The sequence below is a fragment of the Electrona antarctica genome, assembly GCF_951216825.1.
Source record: "Electrona antarctica genome assembly, chromosome: 11".
NCBI classification, from domain to species: domain Eukaryota; kingdom Metazoa; phylum Chordata; class Actinopteri; order Myctophiformes; family Myctophidae; genus Electrona; species Electrona antarctica.
Genome location: NC_136792.1, coordinates 22,806,680 through 22,829,747, shown reverse-complemented (window position 1 = coordinate 22,829,747; position 23,068 = coordinate 22,806,680). Strand labels below are relative to the sequence as shown.

The 23,068-nt window shown below is 42.1% G+C and overlaps 1 protein-coding gene across 1 annotated transcript in view; it reads right to left on the bottom strand.

Annotated features, from left to right (window-relative positions):
• Nucleotides 1–23,068, bottom strand: part of lekr1 (Leucine-, glutamate- and lysine-rich protein 1) — a 208,077-nt gene that overhangs the window by 178,397 nt on the left and 6,612 nt on the right. The window contains exons 2-3 of the mRNA XM_079514064.1: nucleotides 9,949–10,094; nucleotides 4,440–4,522 (exon numbers count right to left, since the gene is read on the bottom strand). Coding sequence (XP_079370190.1) covers nucleotides 4,440–4,522; nucleotides 9,949–9,952 — 87 coding nt within the window. The 5' untranslated portion in view covers nucleotides 9,953–10,094. The remainder of the gene's footprint in view (nucleotides 1–4,439; nucleotides 4,523–9,948; nucleotides 10,095–23,068) is intronic.

The following is a 23,068-nucleotide window of genomic DNA, read 5'->3' as shown; positions in this document are numbered from 1 at the left end:
CATGCCGAAAACTTATTGTTTTAGATTCATACATTATTTTAAATGTATTATTGAGTTACACTTTCTCAGTTCATTGTCCTGCCGTTCCACAGATTCACCCCTCTGACACTTATACATCTCCCTTTTGTTGGTTTTTGCCTTTAGTCCCCTTAAGGTGAGACATGGTACTGTAGGTGAAATCATGATTTTTCTTTTTTTGCTATTTTGCTTCCTAAACATGTTTTCTTTCAAACTAAAGCAAAATAAACATTCAAAACACAGATTTAGATGTTTATTTTAGTAGTTTATTTTAGCCAATGACAGCTCGTTTTGCTGGGTGAAAATCCACCCTCTCAATTTTCATGATTGGTTGTTGGTACAAAGGAAGTGACCATATTTGAATCAAACCACAGCTCGAGGTCCAGACCTTTCCAATGATATATGGCATTATATGTTGTTGCCAAGGTTTGGATGAGATATTTTGTCTCAAAATAGTGGCTTCAAATAAAACGTTTTGGAATTTTACAATACAATTCTTTAAAGGCCGTTTACTCAAAATGAGTTTTCCTCATACCTGGGACAAAGAATCTCCACTTCAGTTGCACTCACGTACACCAAACTTTCCAGTCTTATTCATAACTATATTCTGCAGATATTTACAGATGGGTTTGTTGATATATCATTCACAGCCTGATTTACATCACATTTTATACCTAAAAACATGCCGAAAACTTATTGTTTTAGATTCATACATTATTTTAAATGTATTATTGAGTTACACTTTCTCAGTTCATTGTCCTGCCGTTCCACAGATTCACCCCTCTGACACTTATACATCTCCCTTTTGTTGGTTTTTGCCTTTAGTCCCCTTAAGGTGAGACATGGTACTGTAGGTGAAATCATGATTTTTCTTTTTTTGCTATTTTGCTTCCTAAACATGTTTTCTTTCAAACTAAAGCAAAATAAACATTCAAAACACAGATTTAGATGTTTATTTTAGTAGTTTATTTTAGCCAATGACAGCTCGTTTTGCTGGGTGAAAATCCACCCTCTCAATTTTCATGATTGGTTGTTGGTACAAAGGAAGTGACCATATTTGAATCAAACCACAGCTCGAGGTCCAGACCTTTCCAATGATATATGGCATTATATGTTGTTGCCAAGGTTTGGATGAGATATTTTGTCTCAAAATAGTGGCTTCAAATAAAACGTTTTGGAATTTTACAATACAATTCTTTAAAGGCCGTTTACTCAAAATGAGTTTTCCTCATACCTGGGACAAAGAATCTCCACTTCAGTTGCACTCACGTACACCAAACTTTCCAGTCTTATTCATAACTATATTCTGCAGATATTTACAGATGGGTTTGTTGATATATCATTCACAGCCTGATTTACATCACATTTTATACCTAAAAACATGCCGAAAATTGGGGGTTTTATGCCTGTTGACACTATTTTCTGATTTGTGGAGTGATAATTAGAGATATCTAAAATCCCTTCTGTAATTTTCTTTGTCTCTAATATGTCAACAAAATGAAACAATCATTTTGAACCTGGCTTTATCCGATCTTCAGATTTATCGTCCCGAAATGTATGCAAATTAGCGCATATAATGCCTAATTTGCATATTTAAACATATAATTTCAGAAAACTTGTAATACAAAAAAACGTAGTTTTAATATAAGTAATCAACTGGAGAAGTTTCATTGTGATAGCTATTAGTTAACTTTTTTCCCTATTCACCTACCATGTTTCGCCTTAAAGCTGCCCAATCCTCTAAAGTTATACCTACTCTTTCTAGCCTCGAACAGCTCCTGGATACAGCATGGAAGAAGCCTGTTATGTGCTTTGTACATTATAACTGCTGTTGTGAGGTCTACAAGATCATGTCATTTTAGGATGTGTGACTGAATAAAAAGCTGTTTTTCTTCCTTCTTTCTTTCTTGGTGCGTAGTAGTCTGCATGATTCATGATTCTGATTGCTTTCTATGGAGTATAGGAATATTGAGTTGAGGTTGAATGCCACAGACGAATAACAGTCTAAGTCCACACTATTGATCCATAATGTATAAATGATAGATAAGGGTTCAGGACAACGAGGCCTTTTCGTGGAGGGGTCAGTCTGAAATTTGGACTTAGACTGTTTTTCGTCTGTGGTACTCTATTGCTCCCCCATACTTCCACACAATAACTGATGGGCGGAAGTACGAGGAAGCAATGCAGTATTTTTCTGTACTTTGTAGACAGAAAAAAGCACAGAACTCAGGTCCAGTTTAATGTTTGTTTGTGGCTTTCGCCTTTATTTTATATTTTTTTATAGAGGGATAGACAGTAGCCTGGGGAGAGAGATGGGGGGGTGACATGCAATAAAGGCCGTCGGGATCGGGAGTCGAACCCACGGCACACTGCCAGACTGGACTACCAGCCAGGGTGCCTGGACCATATTTCCACCTGACATTGTCATTTATATGTCAACATGGCACCCATGCTGTACTTTGCGTGTGAATTATCATTAGACAGATGCAGGACTTAACGGGAGAGCATTCTCTCATTCATTATTTAGATTGTGTGGATTATGGTCACATAATACAACACAGATAATACAACAGATGCCATCAGTAATCCAACCAGGTTTACATTTTTGGGATGTGGCATTTTTCACCTCTAATGTGTGTATAGTTACATAACACGCATATGTGCTCCTTTTAAACAATAAATAAACAGAGCACCGGTAATAGAAGCATATGCTGCCTCAAAATGTTTTGTTATTGACGTGGTTTAGCTGAAAAGCAGCACAGAGGAATAAACTGGATAAAGTGATATGCTTGAAAACAACACCTTCCTGTCATTTAAGAGGAGCATCTAATTACATGTTGTCACAACATAATGCATACCGTTCTCGTTCTGGCAGGTGGAAACCTTGTAAGTCCATACTATTGTGTGACACTCTTGTATGATGACTGATGAGGAAGGGCATTCATTTACGAAAAAACTAATTAAATATGGCGATACAAGCTAGGTTTCTGACCGACAGTGAGGATAAAACCTTGTATCTCAAAGAAGTTTTCTTCAGGACATGAGCTGATTTGCCCACTAACAACATTACAATGGGCTGTCAATGGATCACCCCCAAGTTTTGACGCGTTTCGTGCAACTTGTCAGTAAAGTCTGTGATGTAAAGGCAAGCTTCCGTCCATAAATGTCATGTTCTTGCATTTCTACCCAGGAAGTGAACCTGGTTCCGCCGTGCAAAATAAATTCTACTGTTGAGACGTGACGGAGGATAAATTGTGCTTTGACATTCATGCAGTACCTCCTGTCAACCAGTAGTGGTCCTACCTGACCACCTGACCACTCTAGACCCCCAGGTGTGGTTATAATATTGAAATATCTTTCCAGTGTAAGCTATATACAGGTTTAATGATTGTTTTTAGTTCAATGTTTGTTTTAAAAACTCCATTGATAATGAAGGGAAAATGTAAGTCATATTGTGCCTCATTACGTCATATTGTCTCTTTATTGTTAATGGCATTTAATGTTTGTGTTGGCACCGTTTGTTTTAAATCACCATTACATCACCTAATCCACATGAGTTAGACTTTAATATAGTAGCGCCCCTCACTTCACACGGGTGTGATTTTTGGTTTCTTCCTGACAGCTGAAAGACTTTAAGTAAGCAATACACCACATTTTGTGACATCATAACCCTAACCCCTCCCACATTATCACACAACAACAGCTGTGGGTGAGGCTTAAGTTCAGGTGGATGGTGCTAATACAAACATTCATGACTTATTTATTATCCATTAATTGTATTATGCAGATTAGTACTTTATGCCTCTTCAGCCGCTAACTAGACGTCAGTAGGCCCCCACGCACGCAGCCCCAGGCGCCGCCAAACTTTGATCAACTCAGAGATTGCATCTCTGTATGTATTTATAATTTTATTTTACCGACAGCACTGGTGGGCGGCCGTGTGCCCCAAATGCCTCTGGGTCCCAACGCAGTTGCGCTGTGTACGTCACGCTAGTGACGCCCCTGTGGCTCTTCTCTCTCTAGCTTTTTAACTGCAATGACGAGCCTGCATAACTAAGAATTTCACCCTCCTTGCTTGTAATGTGATGTGACAATAAAGATTGATTCTGATGATTCTGATTCTATTTTTTGAGTGGTGCAACCACTTCAAGGAACAGCAATGTCTGTGACCTGTGACTCGTGTTAACCTATGTTTGTGTGTGACTCATGTGTGACTCATGAGTACCAGTAGGGGCGCTGTTGTGCCAGAGACAGAGAGATAGTATTGCACTGTTGCCTGCTAATGAGAGAGAGAGAGAGAAAGAGAGAGAGGGGGGGGGGGGGGGGTCGGGGGGATTTGCACCACTCAGTTCACACAGTTTAAATGACGAGAAGAGAAGGTGACATTGTTCCATAGATGATGTTATGACTGTAGCTCCTACCTGCTGTATCTCCTCAGGGAGTGGGTGCACTGGAGGACAGTGAAGAGTCCTCTCCATCTCATTGGACTCCTGTTCTCTGTCTCCTGGGAATATGACATCACATGGACAGAAAATACAGGTGTTGGGAAATGGTGAAATAAATGTATTCCCACTTCCCAGGGTTCCAGAATTTGGCTTACCGATTCCCTGTCCCGGGTTCAGTTAACCATCACATTTAAACTGAAAACACTATCTGTTTTTCTGTGTTGTTGTGTTATTCTTTTTTTATTATTTATTATTATTTACTAGTTTTCCTTAATTTAGTCCTCGTCATAATTGATTGTCAAATCTTTTGACACCAAGAAGCAAGACTTCAATGATTATATCGTATATAGTTTCAGACTGGATGCACAGCTTATGAACAGATTAGTGCAGGTCCTGTGTGTCCAGTCCACTGCGTGTCTTTCTCAGCTGGTACAGTGTCATTGCTAGTAACGGCATGAGCTGTTCCTGTGGCACTAATGAAAACCAGTCTGTACCATCTCCATTTTCCCTGACTCCAAATATATTTTTAAATTTGAGCCCCTGGTTTGTGGCTGAGTGCTGAACGTGCACAGCTCTTAGCCCGGTCATGAACACGCAAGTGTACATCCTTCCCATTCTAAAGAGCCCAGTTTCTCAGTGGTCACGCAAGCTATAGCCTGTGAGCATGAGCTTCACTCAGATGCTTTGTGAAGAAATCTGTTTTCATTCAGTCTCGCATTAATATATTTGTGTGATGTTTATATATTCTTTGTCCCCATCATAATCATGTATAAGTGATTTTGATGGATTTTGACATTTATTGAACAATTTAACTTCTGAATTAATGATGAAATGCATGCAAGTATGTATAGTATGCATATATGATTATAGATACTGTATATAGGTATGTATGTAATCATGTATGCATGTGTTAAGTATTGTATATATATATATATACATATAAGCAAAATTTCATCTTTTCAGGATATACGTGCATGGTACTATCAAAGTGATGAATAGTGCTTATAGCCACTAAGGTTAATGTAAATCTAAATCCCTTAGCGTGATGTCCAACATATTAAGCCCATTTAGCATGCACTCCACACAATATATTAATCAGGAAAGCTTACAGCATTAAGCCTATAGACAGTAGATTATGGAATATAGGCTGCACAGCTGTACATTAGCCTGTCTTCCACCACAGGAAAACAATACGGTGAGACTTGGGTATAATCATTAATCACAATTGAGTCTTTGATTAGAGATTAGCTGTCAGTTCATGTTTTTCCAGGTAAAAAGTTTCACTTCGAAATGAACCTATCCAGCATTTGAAGAGCTATGGGGACAAAACTGATGGAAGGGGTTAGGGTTAGATGGAAAAGGATTGATAGATTAAGAAATCATTTTAATGTGTGCTTCATTATAGAGAGTGCTGATACAGGAAGCAGAGGATCGTTTGCGTTTTGCACTATTCATTCTGTCACTGTCTCTTGTTAGGAGAAACGTAATTTCGTTTTTGGATGCTTGCAGACAGAAATGACAAATAAAGAAATCTTGAATCTTGGAACAACGTACAACACGTGTCTCTGGCCAGAATCAAACTGGAGATGTGATTATGTGGTTGACAAATTGTATAGTTTGCCCTAATGGTTTTGGAACAGAAGCCATAAAAAATGCATTCTAGTTTCCCGACCATCAAACAGACTTGTACATTCGATCTCTTGTCACAACAGATTTGCATTGACCATGGAAGCCACACAGTTATGGAAAGTGCCATTTTATTTCTTCCCTACAAAAGTAGTGGCTAGTGATTTTCAGTAAACGGCCATGGGCTCTGAAAGCCAACAGAGGAGAACAGGCAAGCAAGGCGTGTGTGTGTGTGTGTGTGTGTGTGTGTGTGTGTGTGTGTGTGTGTGTGTGTGTGTGTGTGTGTGTGTGTGTGTGTGTGTGTGTGTGTGTGTGTGGGAGGGTGAGAGGGTGAGAGAGCATGCATGCATGCATCTATCTGACTTTCTATCAGCTTAACCTTAAGGCTAATGCATACTCATGTTAGTGCTGTGCAACAACGTATACATCAGCCTTGGGGGCTGGGGGAGAGGGACAGCATGGGGGCTGGGGGAGAGGGACAGTCAGCCTTGGAGGCTGGGGGAGAGGGGGCTGGGGGAGAGGGGCTGGGGGAGAGGGACAGCATGTCAACTCAACACTTAACCCCAGACTGCATGTCTGAGGGCAACCGAGGACTGTGGGTCACTCCCATCACATGGTCTCATGCCAAGCGGCCAGGCAAAGCCCTGCCTGCTCCCATCACATGGTCTCATGCCAAGCGGCCAGGCAAAGCCCTGCCTGCTCCCATCACATGGTCTCATGCCAAGCGGCCAGGCAAAGCCCTGCCTGCTCCCATCACATGGTCTCATGCCAAGCGGCCAGGCAAAGCCCTGCCTGCTCCCATCACATGGTCTCATGCCAAGCGGCCAGGCAAAGCCCTGCCTGCTCCCATCACATGGTCTCATGCCAAGCGGCCAGGCAAAGCCCTGCCTGCTCCTGCATGCCAGCCATTGCCTACCCTCACAGACCATCAGAGGGTAATGGAGTGAAAGGACATGCAGGAGGACACGAGAGATTCAAGTTCTCGCACTTATAAAATGCATGCTCAACAATCACAGTCAAATACAAATACAGAATACAATTTAATCCAGAGCGATTTACATTAAGCATTTTTTTTTGGGAAATAAATATCTTTTAATATTTGTATTATATATATTTAAAAACTGTGTACATTGGTGACTTTAACTATAATCTACCTGATCTTGAGGCCTACAAAATCAGGAAAAAAATAAAAATAAATACTTTTTTTTCCTTCTTATCAACTAGTCAACTAGTACCAACAAGGTCGACTAGTGGTAAACTAGTCGACTAGTTGCTTAATGCCCTACCCCTAACAACTCTCGCGTAAATTCTACTTACGTTAAGCATAAGCATACCCCATCCACCCACCCACACACCCACCCACACACACAGCACGCTACTCATGCACACTGACTAGCCTAAGTGTCTTTCCCGGCAGATTGCCCCCCTGCTGTCTCGGTCTGTGTATTTAAAACAAGCACCCCTAACAGTACTGTAGGCTATGCATACAGTAAACCTACAGACATGCCACATGTACAGTACACACTCACGCACCTCATTAAGAACAGCATTACCCCCTCCCCCTTGCCTTCCCCCAACTGCTTCTCTCCGCTCTTAAAACACAAAAGTAATGAATAAAATCATCTGCACAGCATGAAGCAGCATCTCCAATTCAATAGACTTGCATGAGAAAAGAGGCTGCTTTTGTGTTCCCCTGTGACGTGTTATGGCCTTTATCATGTAATGTGAGTAGGGCTGGGCGACATGATTTCAATGAATATCAATGTCACGATTGTTTAAACGTTTGGCTTTATTGTGATTAATGTCAATTTGTTGATATATAAGAAATAAAGAAAAAGTATTTAAAAAAAATGAAAGACTTGCTTCTCAATTACCTGTAGGCCTATACCGTTACCTACCTAGATGCACAGTACACAATTAAGTCATGTATTGGTTCTAAATGTGGGTTACTTTCAATATATCTTTGGTTAATTGCCCAGCCCTAAATGTGAGAGATACAAGATGTTCCTTAACTCATCTCTTCTGCATGGACACACTCACTGAGTCGTGACTCGTGAGCGAACGCGAACACGAACACAACTCACTAGCACAGACAGGCACCAGAGGGCAAATTGCCATTGACCTCAAGAGAACCGTGAAGGCCACAGATCAGGGGTGGGCAACTTTGACGATGGAGAGGGCCACTATATTTCCACACTCACTCCCTAGGGCCATATATTACTATCGTAGCAAAAATAGCCGATCTACAAGCTCAAAACGCGTCGCAGCGCGACGCGTTTTGAGCTTGTAGATCGGCTATTTTTGCTATATTCAAATTGAAATCTTGAATAATTTTTTGCTCTTTTTGAATTGGAATCCTGAAAATTAACATTTTTATGTAATTTCAAATGCCTTTAATTATACTTGTGTTGAGCATTGAGCTACTAATTTAGACTGAAGTAATTAAAGCGGGTCATGTTTGCATGTTGTGTAATTGTAAACGGCTGAAACCAATATTATATCAGTATTCTGACATTAACCTGAGGGCCACATTAAGTGAAGGTGGGGGTCGCATGTGGCCCCCGGGCCGCCAGTTGCCCACCCCTGCCACAGATTCTAACATATCCACAGAAAAATGCAACATTTAGGGCAGCAAATAAATAAGGGTGGTTACTAAAGCTTTAGCAAATCACCCACATGAATCCTAGCCTCCCAAGTTAAAGGGATAGTTCACAATTTTTGAAGTTACGCTGTATGAAATACTTGCCATTAATATAGTGGTTGTAACTGTATTAATTGATTGCCCGAGTCCCGTGGTGGGAGTTCTGCTCTGGTTTTGGTGAATATTAAGTAGTTCCGATCATTTTGTGTCAGGCACTGGGGCCACACATTAAAAGTCAATAAATCCACAAAAGTAGCGTAATTTGTATTGTTGAACTCTGACCCCTCTATCACATGGAACTATTTTTTGGGCGTAGTGATATGGATACAAAAAACAGTTCCGTGTGAAAGAGGGGTCAAAAATGAAAGAAAGTTGCACTGATATTTTGAAATAAGTCAACAATACAAATTACGCTAGTTTTGTGGATTAATTTACTTTCAATGCGTGGCCCTGTGTGCCCTCCACAAAATGACCGGAATTACTTAATATTCACCAAAACCAGAGCAGAAGTCCCACCACGGGACTCGGGCAATCAATGTATACAGTTACAACCACTATATTAATGGCAAGTATTTCATACAACATAAGTTAAAAAATTGTGAACTATCCATTTAAGCCTATAGGCGTGTCATATTGCGAAAAGATTTAGGAGCATTCACCAAAAATAGCAGATCTACTCACAATACGTCGTAACGCAAACAGTGGAGTATTACTTTACTTAATTTCAGAACTCTGAGATAAAGATCAGAACTCAAATCTTTTCTTCAAATTTTTTGCTATCGGTGTAAAATGACATAAAAGATTGACCTCAAACTCAAATTTTACTCCATTTTACTCCATAGTGACACAAAGACACCAGTGTGCACGCACGTCTGGATTGAAGTGACTCACACGCACACATCCACACCGCCCAAACTCATGATTTGATCATACTGTAGGGCAGGCTATAGGCCTACTGAGTGAGCAAGTAAGCTATATCATAGACTGTAGGAAATCTCGAGGACCTAAAACTTTACTATACTGTATACCAGTGTATACTGGTGACTGGTCAACTGAATGAAGACAGTACAGTACAGTAAACTGTAGCCTGCAACCCAACAGACAACACAATGACCTCTAAAACCTAACAAACAAATCACTGCACCCTTTAATGCTGAGCCTACCTCACTCTGCAGACCAACAATGTTGCAATAATTTTGTAATGACAACAATACATACCCATTGTGATAGTTGTGTTGTACTGACGGACAAAACTAATCTTCGAAGTCTCTAAATCATGACTTTTTCCTTGGTAGCCTGTAGCAGGGTAGAGCTAACAGAGCCAAGCGTTGGACGTCTCCATGGCAACCATGCAGACCGTGCAGCTGAGAGGGGGGAGGGGAAAGAAGAAGAAGGCATAATGCAGCCATATGATCAGAGGCCAGGGCTGAAGCAATGTCAAATATATATCCAAACCGATATTTAGAACCAATACAGTAACTTAATCTTGCTCATGAGGTTAATCGAATAATTGAGGAGCAGGGTTATATTGCCCAGTCATACCAGAGGCCCTCTGTTTGCATACATACATACAGTATCCTGTTTAGGCTGTGTGCTTTTAATGGCTACCTCATAAATCATCTGAAATAATGGCCAGACAATCCCTCTAGGCTCAAAGAGAGGGATAGCAATCCCTAAATGGGTAAAAGATCATTAGAATTTTTGTTTGCAGTGATACCATTGATCTCATTTGTCTGTGGGCAACGGCAACCTGTCTAAATGTGGGTTAATAGCCTTCATTGTCAGAAAGAGAGAGATTGTGTGTGTGCGTGTCATGCTATTTATTACCATCAATGAATCGTGCGAACTCCAGGCTCTGGTGTAAATTGTGTTTGCCCACTGGCACACTAGTAGTTACTATAGTGGGCATGTCTAGCCTAGAAAAATGGAGCGTAAAGACTGGTGTTCAAGCAGACAATCATGCAACATAACATTTCATGCCCAGTGCCCACACTTAATGGAATCCCCAACTTTCCCACTCAGATGCAATGGCATATGCAGCCTTATCCTCAAATGGCCCAACTTAATGTATGCTAGATTTCTAATCCATCTAAAGACAATAAACGGCAGTCATTCTTGTATGGATTGTAATGCTCTTTAATGTCACAAATCAGTAACAAAATGTATACATAGCCAACTGGGTTAATAATTCATGGAATTCAGATAAATTAGCCTACCGGTATACATAATTATAATAATAAAATTGCAATAAACATAAATGGGTGATATAGGTTAATTGCCTAATAATGTGAATATTTCAGTATCGTATAATGTGGAACTAGGCCTACATAATTCCAGCGGCCTCTACAGAATAAAGGCAAATCAACCTAATTTGCCAAGGTGCACGCTGCTCCTGAGGGACTTGGGAGCTTGGCGTCTATTGAGTCTGCTTCCAGCACGCTATGCTGTGTGTGCACGTATTGGGTGCAAAGTGTATAATGAACCATGCCGAGTGTGGTGTGCTTGCGTTGCGTGCATGTCTCCACGGGAGAGGGCGGTAAGAGGGGGAGGGGAGAGAAAGTCCACAGGCTTGTGTGAGTGCATGTTGGGAGGCGGGAGGAGTAGCCTAATCATTTTACGGTTGACATATTTGGGGTAGGCGTCACAGCCAGTTGACAACCAATCCGATGATTCACTAGGGGGGCAACAGATCAGTTGAAATGCAGGATATTCAAATGTGGAAATGTGTGGGGGGGGGGATAAACTGCATGTTTATTTACCCTAGACATTCAGTTGAGATATCAGGAGTGAAGGAAGTCCACCCTGGTGGTAACCTCACCTAAACTCCCTATAAACAAATACAAAGATATTTATATCATCAATATACATACAGTTTAACCGTTTACAGTAAAGAGGCTTCTAACAGCATTGCAAATACATCCGCTTTTGAATGCATTTAACCCTAACTCCACTCCTGATGTCGTCACTGGGCAGTTCCATTCTGCTACCTGCACGGCAGTGGTTCCCAAAGTGGGGTCCAGGGACCCCCAGGGGTCCTTGAGGGAGTTCCAGGGGGTCCCCAGCTAAGTGATAGTTTGGAACCAAATGGAACCTTATGGGTCTGTAGATTGTGGGTCAGAGTTAAATTAACATTGATTTTACAATATACATTGGGGTCCCAGAGATAGAAATGCCATTAAATGGGGGTCCGTAGACTAATGCATGTCAAACTGGGGGTCCTTGAAATTAAACGTTTTCAAATGGGGTCTGCAGGCTAATAAGTGTCAATTTGGGGGTCCTTGTCATGAAAAGGTTTGGGAACCACTGCTGTACGATCACCACATTGATAGCCAGGTATTAATTCCTTCAGTGTTTTTACCTTATTGTGTCTACCCACGTGACCCACGACATGAACTAGCTGTAAACAAAGGCTGTCTGGAGCGGCCGACGATCATCTTTTCTTTCACCCGGAAAATAAATGTTGTAAACGCCATCATCGATTCTTTAGTTATGGGTGGTTGAATATAGCTTGTTTTGACCAAAAAAAACGTAATTTGGTAAAAGTATCCGAGATAAATGTGTTTTTATAAATCTGATATCATGGAGGCGGATGCCAGGCGAAATGTTAACTTCCGGTTCATTTCCGGTTGTATCCGTCTCCTAGCAACCTGGTATCATTCATATTTTGGCAAAGAGCACCATCTATCGCAAACCACTGAAAAGACCACATGACATTATATGACCACATGACCACATGACATTGATGAATTCCTGTTCTGTCTATAGAAGTGTCTATTTGTACGTCTCTAAATGTTTTGATGATTTGAACATGGTGGACCCTGTTGGAAACAAGTGTAATGCTTAATTGGGTCGTCCACTCACAGTTAACAGCCTTTGTATTGAGTTTGTGCTTGAAATGTACTGTAATTCTGCAAACTGTTATATCAATCTTCAATCAATCAATCAATCAATATGTTGGATTTGATGGGATGTGACATGACGTGCTTGGCAGTCAATGTAAGTAATTTCCATATAATTATAAGAAACTGGTATTAGATATGGACCAGTATTTAAATATCAAAAGTTGTGCGTTATCAGTTGCTCTTCCTTTAACCCAGGGGTTCTCAACGTTTTTGGCCGGGGACCCCCGGAAATGCTTTGGCAATGTCTCGGGACCCCCGCCCCGCCCCCTCCCGACCCCCAATATAAATTGACTGCTACAATAACCTTAAACCATTTTGGGCGGGAACCCCTTTTGGTGTTTTAAGCATTGTTATAATTTAGCTATTGAAAAATAGCAGATCTACAAGCTCATAGCGCGCCACCGAGTGGCGCGCTACGAGCTTGTAGGTCTGCTATTTTTGAAATTTTTTGAAAATAATTTGGGGACCCCCTAAAATAATTTGGCGACCCCCCGAGGGGTCGCGACCCACGGGTTGAGAACCCCTGCTTTAACCAATAACACAGGTTAAACTAGAAAACATGCTCCGCAAGGTCAGGTATTTTGTTCAAAACAGAGCACTCCTGCAAACTTTGGAAGCTAATCTCAGCCAATCAGGTTGGTATATGAAAAATCTGAAAGACCACTTTCATTTAATGACTATAGAGATACTGTGTGCCGATGTTTGGGAAAAAATTTGTAGGAGTACTGTCAAAATGTATTTTTAGCAAAACTCAACCTCCTGGTGGAGCTATAACAGGCCCATGTGAAGATTTTGGGGCAGAGGTTCAGCTCTGGCATCCAGAGAGTGTGTGTGCACGGTTTCACTGCGATCAAGCCAGTGGTACCAGAGATTACCTGTAGCTGATCACAGACAGGCGGACACACACGCACGCATGCACACAGACGAAGGGAAGGACAGACAGGGTGCACAACATGGTCTCGGCCATGCCTTTCGGCCTGGTGGAGTCAAAAACAGAGTAGGCCTGAAGAAAGCTACACATTTGAGACATAAGTTTGAAATGCATTTACAGATCTTTCTCACTAAATCCTAAAGAAATGTGAATCCACCATTAATCTTTCGTGATGGATTCCTGAGGATGAGCTATACCGATTGCTTACATTACATCCTGACACCAAAATGCCATTCCCGCGTGATCTCTTTATCCATTCCATCTGCGTGAAAACACTATATATACACTATGCGTCTGGGTTTGCCAGTGTGTAGAAAGAGTGTGTGTATGACTGGCCTGGCACGCCTGCCTGTGTAGTCAATCAATTTTGCCAACCATGCAGGCATGAGAGAACATCATCTCCTTGCTCTCTGACATTCCCTCTTGAAGCTCAGGCTTTGTGTAATGGCCTCTCAGCCAATCTTTTGAATTCAAGCACCCTCCTTCCTCAGTCAGTCAGTCAGTTTTTCTATCACTCACTTCCTGTGTGTGTGTGTGTGTGTGTGTGTGTGTGTGTGTGTGTGTGTGTGTGTGTGTGTGTGTGTGTGTGTGTGTGTGTGTGTGTGTGTGTGTGTGTGTGTGCGTGCGTGCGTGCGTGCGTGCGTGCGTGCGTGCGTGCGTGCGTGCGTGCGTGCGTGCGTGTATTGGGGCGGCAGTGGCTCAGGGGTAGAGTGGCAGGATGGTAACCGCAAGGTTGCCAGTTCGAACCCAGGCTCCCCCAGCGTTAGTGTCGAAGTGTCCTTGAACAAGACACTGAACCCCTAATTGCTCCCGATGTGCTGGTTGGTGCCTTGCATGGTTTCCGCCGTCATCGGTGTATGAATGTGTGCCTGAATGGGTGAATGTAATGCACAATTTATGTAAAGCGCCTTGGATAAAGGTGCTATATAAATGCTCCATTTACCATTTAGTGGCAGTCTGCGAGTCTCACAAAGGCACCTGTAGGATACCTTAAAGGGATATATCACTTTAAAAAAAACTTTTGGTCATTTTATCTTCTACTCAGGCTTATGTGAACACCCCAGATGATTTTTGTGCTGCCCCGCCCCCTTCCTATACAAACCCATTGTAACTTCAAACTCCATTTTAACCGACAGATTCATCAAAAACACCCGTACTTTTTTCTGGTGACTGATATTGTCCTTCTAATACATGAGTGTTTCTTCATTTACTGTTTATTTATTTTTAAATATTGTTTTTGATGTTTTAGTCTCGGTCCAGCAGCAGCAGTGTAGTGGTAGTCCTCATTCTTTTTACAAAAACAATATTTAAAAATAGATGAAAACAGTAAACGAAAAACCATGGTCCCCTCACGTATTAGAAGGACAGTATCAGTCACCCGAAAAAGGTACGGGTGTTTTCGATGAATCTATCATGGTTAAAATGGAGTTTGAAGTTACAATGGGTTTGTATAGGAAGGGGGCGGGGCAGCTGAAATTAATATCAAATATCTAAATACTGAATTGAGCAACTTCCGTCTGGGGTGTTCACATAAGCCTGAGTAGACGATGAAATGACCCAAAAATGTTTTGAAAGTGAGATATCCCTTTAAGCTTTGACATGGGCACAGGACTAGACAAAGTATTTTGAAGTATTTTCATGATCAAATGACAAATAACACTTATTTAACACATATTTATCATTAGCATTATTGCTACATAAAGGTGTGTCTGACCCGACCAGACAGACAGACCGACCGACCGACCGACCGACCGACCGATAGATAAATAAGATAGATATACTCTTTTGTCTCTTGGTCTGTTATGCAAGTCCAGCACAGTACCTCCCATCTGTCTTCCTGTTTATTTCTTTGCCTGTCTGCCTGTATGTATGTCATTTTGTCTGATGTAGGATGACTGTAAAGTCTGTGCGTGCCGTGTGTGCATGTGTGTGTGTGTTTAATGGACTTGCATGAGAGCCAGTGGGGTGACCCTGTTCCTCTCTCACGCCAAGGCTTCTGTGAAACAAATAGGACTGTCCGGATGTCGTGACAGACCTCACATCAGTTTAAATAAGAGCGCTGTGCTGCGGCTGTGTGCGTGGGGTGTGTGTGTTTAAGCAAGCAGCCAGGCACGCATTCAGAAATGCCTCGTCAGGCTTCTATCTATCTCTCTGTCTCTCTTTCTCTCCCTGTCTCTGTCCTCTCTCTCTCTCTCTCTCTGTATGTCTATGTTTAAGCAAGCAGCTAGGCATGAGTCAGAGCTTTGCAAGTGTGTGTGTGTGTGTGTGTGTGTGTGTGTGTGTGTGTGTGTGTGTGTGTGTGTGTGTGTGTGTGTGTGTGTGTGTGTGTGTCCAGCTTGCATATTTTGGTCAGCGTGAAGTAAGGGGTTCGACAGTGATCTTGGCAGTTTTATGAGCTCAATGGGACACAGACAGACAAACAGACAGACCAACTACTCTGTGGAGGTTCTTTGAAAAGGAACTGGTTCTGCCTGAACGGGCGACCAGCCTTCTAAATAAATCAACACAGTCTCGGGGTTGAACAGAGTGCAGTTCTACATCATTGTCTACCATATAAATGACTGGTGACTCCAAGAGCTATGAATTATGCTGCTTGATTATGAATGCAAACACAGTCTGATAAGTGGATCAGGGCCTTTTTAAGGCTGTGTGCAGCACACTCCTCGTCTTTAGCACAACTCAACAAACGACAGTGTGAAACAAAATATCTGTGTTAACACCTATTAGTCGTATAACCTTTTTATAACGTGAGCACTAAACTGTGTTTAAACTTTCAACGTGGCAAAATGATGATTGTTCATTTAACGCTGGAGCTCTACAAAGCTTTTCAACATTAATCAATCACTCTATCTATCATGACCTGTAACAGCTAGTGGTGGGTATGAGTCATCCAATAAACAAAGCGAAATAAAGACTAAGGCTGCGTTCACACAGGCAGATGAAGATACAGTCTTACATTTTCAATGAAGATACAAAGATACAGTACATCCAACGTTTGTAGCTGTTTAAAAGTTGAGCTTCAACTTTCAACTTCAGCTACAAAGATGCAAAGCTACAAATATTCTGTGTATCTTTGCATCTTTGGCCTCTGCCTGTGTGAACGCAGCATAACAGTTTCAAATCCCCAATAGTGGCCCAGAGAGGCTGTGCTGTGTAGTGTGTATGAAGCCAGACAGAATTACTAAAAACTAATGGGGTTAAAAATAAATGTAAAATAGTAGCATAGCCTATAGATGAAAAGCCATGGTGTAAAACAACATCAGTATGGTTCACCTTGCATTGTCCTTGTTGGATTATGAGATAAATTGTGTGCAAAGTTGACATTGTGGCCTCAGGGCGGTGAGGAAAGGTCATGGGGTTACTCAAATGATTCGGGTTCATCCTCTCTGGGGAGCGTAACTTTCATGGAAATCTACCCATGTTTTGGTCACCAGAATTAGCAGTTGTGCTGCTCTGTGGAGCATTAAGGTGCAGAGCTAATTCCATGACAATCCAGGTAGAAGATATGTAGTTTGGTACACAAGTGGTGGCTGGACGGACTGAACAACCAACATCGCATCCTCCTTACACATAAGGGGAACTACACATTGAGAGACTTACTGAAGCCAAAATAAAGCCTAAAAATATTGAAATACAAGAACATTTGTGCTGAAAATGGAGGGGAATGGGGATGTGGGGAGAGGGCGTGCGATCGATAGAAATTGACTTCAATATAAAGTACTGAATATTGATTACATTTTAATCTAGCAGCGGCAGATGTTTCTATTTCTAATTCAGAGCTAAAATGTATAGATTGTTTACAGACACGCTGTCAGAGATGAACAGTGTCGTCGTCCACCCCCCCCCCCCCCCCCCCCCCCCCCAATTCCGTCTGGACCACAACTTGCTTATGAATGGCTATATGTTAAAAGGTCTGCCTTTGAGAATATACAAAACAATGAAATAGCGCAAACAGTGAATTTATATGAAAATACAAATAGGTTTACGTTAATGTACTTCTTTTCTTTTCTTTTTTTACTAAACATAGTGAAATAGAAACCATTTCCAGACAATCCCCAAGGGAAGTCTCTCCTGTGTGATCATCTGTTAAAAAGTGGTCCACATCATTATGCACATTTCTACAAAAATAACTATTCTCATTTCTCAACAATGTCCTTTTAAAGGCAGTCCAACTTTTGCGCTATTCATTCTCTTGGTCATTTCTCAATGTAAAAAGGCAGCTCATATCTTTTATCATTTTTATTATTGAGGCGGACAGTGTGAGCATATCCTAATATGGCATCTTGCATGAGGCTCAGAATTCTGCTGTGTTTGTGATACCGTGTGTGGGGGAGAAGGCTGGTGTTGGAAATTCTCTCACTATGTGACACATCGTGAAATATATATGTTTTAATTTGATTTTCTCTTCCTTTTGCTCTGAAACGGTGAAGTAAAAACCCTGGAGCCATGTCTCAGTAGGTGAAGTAACGGTGAAGTAAAACCATGCAGCCATGTCTCAGTAGGGTCACGAACCTCTTACGTGGCTGATACATGCCACACATACATCACACCAGCCACTGTGAATCTGACCGGCCATGAGAGAGAGAGAGAGAGAAAGGGTGTGGGGATAGAGAGGTGGGGAGGGGGTATTTATAGTCTATATCTGACAGTGTGTGTGTGTGTGTGTGTGTGTGTGTGTGTGTGTGTGTGCGTGCGTGCTTGCATTTGCAAGTGTGTATATGAGTGAGTGTGTGGTGAGTTGTGCTAGCTGCGAGACGTAATTACGACGGATTAGTGCAGCCACACTGAGAGGCTGAGTTGGAGCCGTCTGGACCCACAGACAATGACCTCTGGGATAGGAACACTCACACGACAGCCCAGACACAGAGATACACAGAGAGGAGGGCTTTACTATGGACACGACAGCCCCTACACAGAGATACACAGAGAGAGAGGAGGGCTTTACTATGGAACAAAAAAAGAAAAAGCCACGCCACTAGGGCAGCCATTCTCAACCTGTGGGCCGGAGCCAACTGGTGGACTGTGAGGATATTGCAAGTGGGCCCCTAAATAATTGTAGGGGGAGGGATTTTAATGCTGAAAGTAATGTCATGATGTTCTTTTCTTTTAAAAAACATTGTTTTTATTGTAATGAATAGGAACTTAAAGTATACTATGTTATTTCCATCGATCCAAGCCGGAATCGATCAATTGATTGGTCACTAAAATCAAGTACATTCGTACCCACTAGCTATGGGACGTTATCCGCTAGGATGATCATATTCGTACCCCCCCACACCCTTTACACCATATATGAAGCGGCTAGGCCGAAAATCAGCTTTTAACATTGGTCCGGTTGCTAAGCAACGCCTCCGTCACCTCCAGCATCCGGATCTTTACACATGGCCACACGAGCGCTGTCCATGGTAATCACCATCCATCCAAAGTTCGGATGTCATTTGTGATATTGTTTTGCATCGCTTCCGACATGTAAACGTTGCTTGTGAAAACAGGTCAACAGCGTGAGGTAATGCTAATGATAGCCTATGGTTACAATGGTGGTGTGGGGGATGGTCAACAGGATGTGAACATGAGGAGAAATCACTGGATCAGCTGGCAAGGGTTAGCTACACTTTGCTGCCACCTGGCAAAAAAACGAGTTAAGTGGTAAGATGGGTGGGCTGCAAAAGATTTTCAAGTGGGCCCGACTCCACAAAAGGTTGATGACGACCGCTGCACTAGGGCACAAACCATAGAGTTATAAATAATAGAGACGTCACCGGATTTGTCCTCCCATCCACTTGCATTGAATTGCATTGAATTGCATTGCCATATTAGAATATATTAAAACACCCAAGGGCCAACTACATCTCCTCGCAGACTATAACAAATTCACATACATATGCATCTCATTTAAACTATTTTATTTTATGTAACTATTAGGGATGTTGAAAAAAGTTGAAAATCGACTCGATTTTCGACTCATGCCTTCCGCGACTCAAAAACGTATGAGTCGAAAAATCGTTTTTATTTTATTTTTTTGTAATGGCTTATTATAAAACGTTATAAACTTTACTGTTTCAAATGTTTTCCAAATGGGAGAGGTACGTGTTTGTCTGTGTGACACTGCTGTGCTGCGCCTGTCAGCGCCGCTCCACACATGCATGCCCTGGCTGCAGTTAGGGCGCCATCGTCCAAGGGTGTGGGGTGAAGGGGAAGGGTATCTTAGCAACACTGAATGCTCTGTCCCATTGGTCGTGTGCTCGTATCATGAGCCAATGGCTGCAGCTCTGAGCCTCCCAGACCCCAGGTTCGCATCTCATTGCTCATGCTCAAAGACAGTGTTCCACAGGTCCGCTCTGTTCTGAGCTGTGAGCGCTCTTCTCTTCTCGTGAAGAAAGCAGGACAGCGTTGTCAAATAAATCCCGCCGTCATTCATACTGTATTTATTCCCCGACCCGACATTAAAATACGGAACAACGTGCGTCCCGTGTCAGTTCATTACGGGACTTGTGACAGGCTGCTGCAGACACTTGATTGTTGGGACTAGCTGATAGCATAGCAGCCGATAGCGCCGCTGCTCCTTCAGTGTCGTTGTTTACAAAATAAAGTTTATTTTTTGGGCTTTGATCATTGATGCAAATTCTAAACATATGGATGCAGCTGCAGAAGTTGTGTTGCTTAAAGGAATCGACACGTCGATTTTCAGCCTCGATTCGTCGATTGGCCAAATATGAGTCGTTTGGCATCCCTAGTAACTATCATCATCAATATTTAAAATTATACTCTGGGAAATGCCCAGGTTAATAAAAAAAACTTCAATGTAAAAATGTTGGGGTATACAATTCAGATATGAAGCCGAGGCCCGCGGGCCACACTTTGGACGGCCCTGATGTATGGCCCGTGTTCACGTATGGCCCAGTGCCGCTCGAAGTTGCAATACCACTTTCGGCCACCATGTCTTTTTCGCTTCAACGATTCCTCTCGGTGACGTGTCTATTATATATTTATATACTCTAAGGTACAAACTGTCTTGAATCCAATCCCATTACTGAATCAAAGGTATACTATTATGCCAAAATGGTTTATTTTTATTTTTATTTTCCTTACCCCAACATAGTCGCTGCCAATTCCCCCCATGTGATGCAGTCCCTGTTGGTGCCGACTCCCACTAAAGCCAGGGAAGGGTGTACACAACCATGTTCCTCCTCCAATACAGGGAGGTGCCAGTCGCTTCTTTTCAGCTGTAAACGTCCTGTAAAACAGACTTCTTTCCCCATTTCAAAAACTCTTACGCCGCAGCATTTTCCTCTGCCTGCCTGCCTGCCTGCCTGGGCATCGCTCCAGCCTGTCATCTCAATCAGATCCTTATCTCTATCACCCATGGCTGGCAAGCAGAGGTTATCTGTTAAATGGACCACCCCTGCAGAGGAGAGACTGAGAGAGTCAGGGGAGAAGTGCAGTCTGGCTCGTCTTCTGCGCGCCCCATATTAACCGTGGGCTTGGGTCAATATAGATGAAACTTCTCCAAAATAACCTAGGCCTATAATAGTGGAGACTCCTCCCCACTTCCGTTTCGTCTTTACAGTCGAGCAAGTTTTTCCTAATATAAATAGAAATCATCTAAGCATATATAGGTTGTTGCTTAGCAGAAAAGGAAATAAAAACATATGCTCTAAAGATGTTTTAAAATATATTTTTGTGAACGGAAATGGCAGCTTCCTTACTCGGATTTCGGGAGGTGTAGTTCCAGACTCTATATAGCATTCGGAGATTGTGGACTAGTTGTCTGGCTACGCGAGACTACCATACACACAATAATGGCACATAACGTCGTTGTCAGGGCGGACGCTCAGATCACATAACGTCGGTCAGGGCGGACGCTCAGATCACATAACGTTGCTGTCAGGGTGGACGCTCAGATCGCTGAATCAATAACGTCGCTGTCAGGGTGGGCGCTCAGATCACTGAACTAATAACGTCGCTGTCAGGGTGGGCGCTCAGATCACTGAACCAATAGGATACACCTGCTGTTTTTGCCGGCACCCATTTAGAGATTTCCAAATATATCAATTAAGCCTAGAATCAAGCCATCCAGAATATATAATAAAATTAAATTGAATACTGTATGTAATATGATATACTATATTTAATAAATACCATTTATTTTGTGGTTTTCTTTTTAAGTGGTGCAACCACTTCATTAAGGGCCCATGACGTAGATGTCCGTCATGGTACTTAGTACGGTCATGTGCCCGAGACGGAGATTGATTAATCTCCGTCAAATTAGTGAAATCAAAACCGGTCGCATCGCTCCACAGCCTAGAGGCGCTTGTTGCGCAATCCTCTGTGTTGCACAAAAGTGACACGTCATCAAAAATGCTCCCTGTCTGTTTAGCCGACGACAACAAAAATCTTAAAATGTTAATAACTCGCTCGGATCTAAATCATCCCATCCCACAGATGCGCAAACCTGTGCCTTCAAAATAAAGCCTGTTACGATGACAGCAAAGGGTGCAGTATATTTTACATGAATACAATTTTTAACTAAGTCAAACTGTTTCATTTGGACACCATAGTTCAAATAATGTCAATTTAGTTTTTCTCCAGATTTCAGATCCACCACTGTCTCGGTATTTTCAAAGTGTATTAAAACAGAGAATAGGGTGAAAGGGGGGGGGGGGGGGGGGGGGGCACGGCACTTGGGATGAGTGAATTCATTGCCTGCTGTAAAACAGCTCAAATCCTGACCACAGAGCTAGTGGAAAATCTTACAAACCAAGACTTTAACACAACACAGACAACTCACTTTGCAAGTGGCCCACCCCATGTGTCAGTGTTGATGGTTCCTTCCTCACTTCCTACAAGCAAGATAAGAAGTTGGTTCAGCCCTTTTGAGGGGTGTGTGTCTAATCAAGATCCCTCTGTAGAGAAATACAATCACGGTGAACAAATTGGACTTGGCAGAGACCGGGGGGCAAATCTATGTGAGATTGGGATCTTTAGAGGGTGTAGCAGAGGGACATGGCTGCCTGCTTGTACACAAAGTTAGCTGTTTTAATTCCTCCACTCATATTGTTAGGTCTTTTGTTTAATCTGGCAGGGCTGACAAGCCAGCATCTGAACATCTTCCTTCCTACTGCAATACAGGAAAAAGTACAACAGAAGAAAAGAGAGGTTACTTTACTTAGAATGGAATGGAATACATCCATGTTAGTTTAGTTAGGTTAAAAGAAGCTCTATATTCCCTTCTACCCTTTCCCCATGTAAAGGTAATTTTTCACTTAGAAAAGCTCTTTATAAATCTGAGGGATTATTATTATTATTATTGTTATTATTATTATTGTTTTATTGTTATACCTCGACTGGTGGCAGCCTAGGCCGGAGGCATTGTTTTCAGATCGTCTGTCGGTCCGTTCATAACATTCCTCGTGAACACAATACCTCAGGGACACCCTGCCTGGGGAAAATTCTTAACAATTGGCAAAAACTTCCACTTGGACTCAAGGATGAATTAATTTTATTT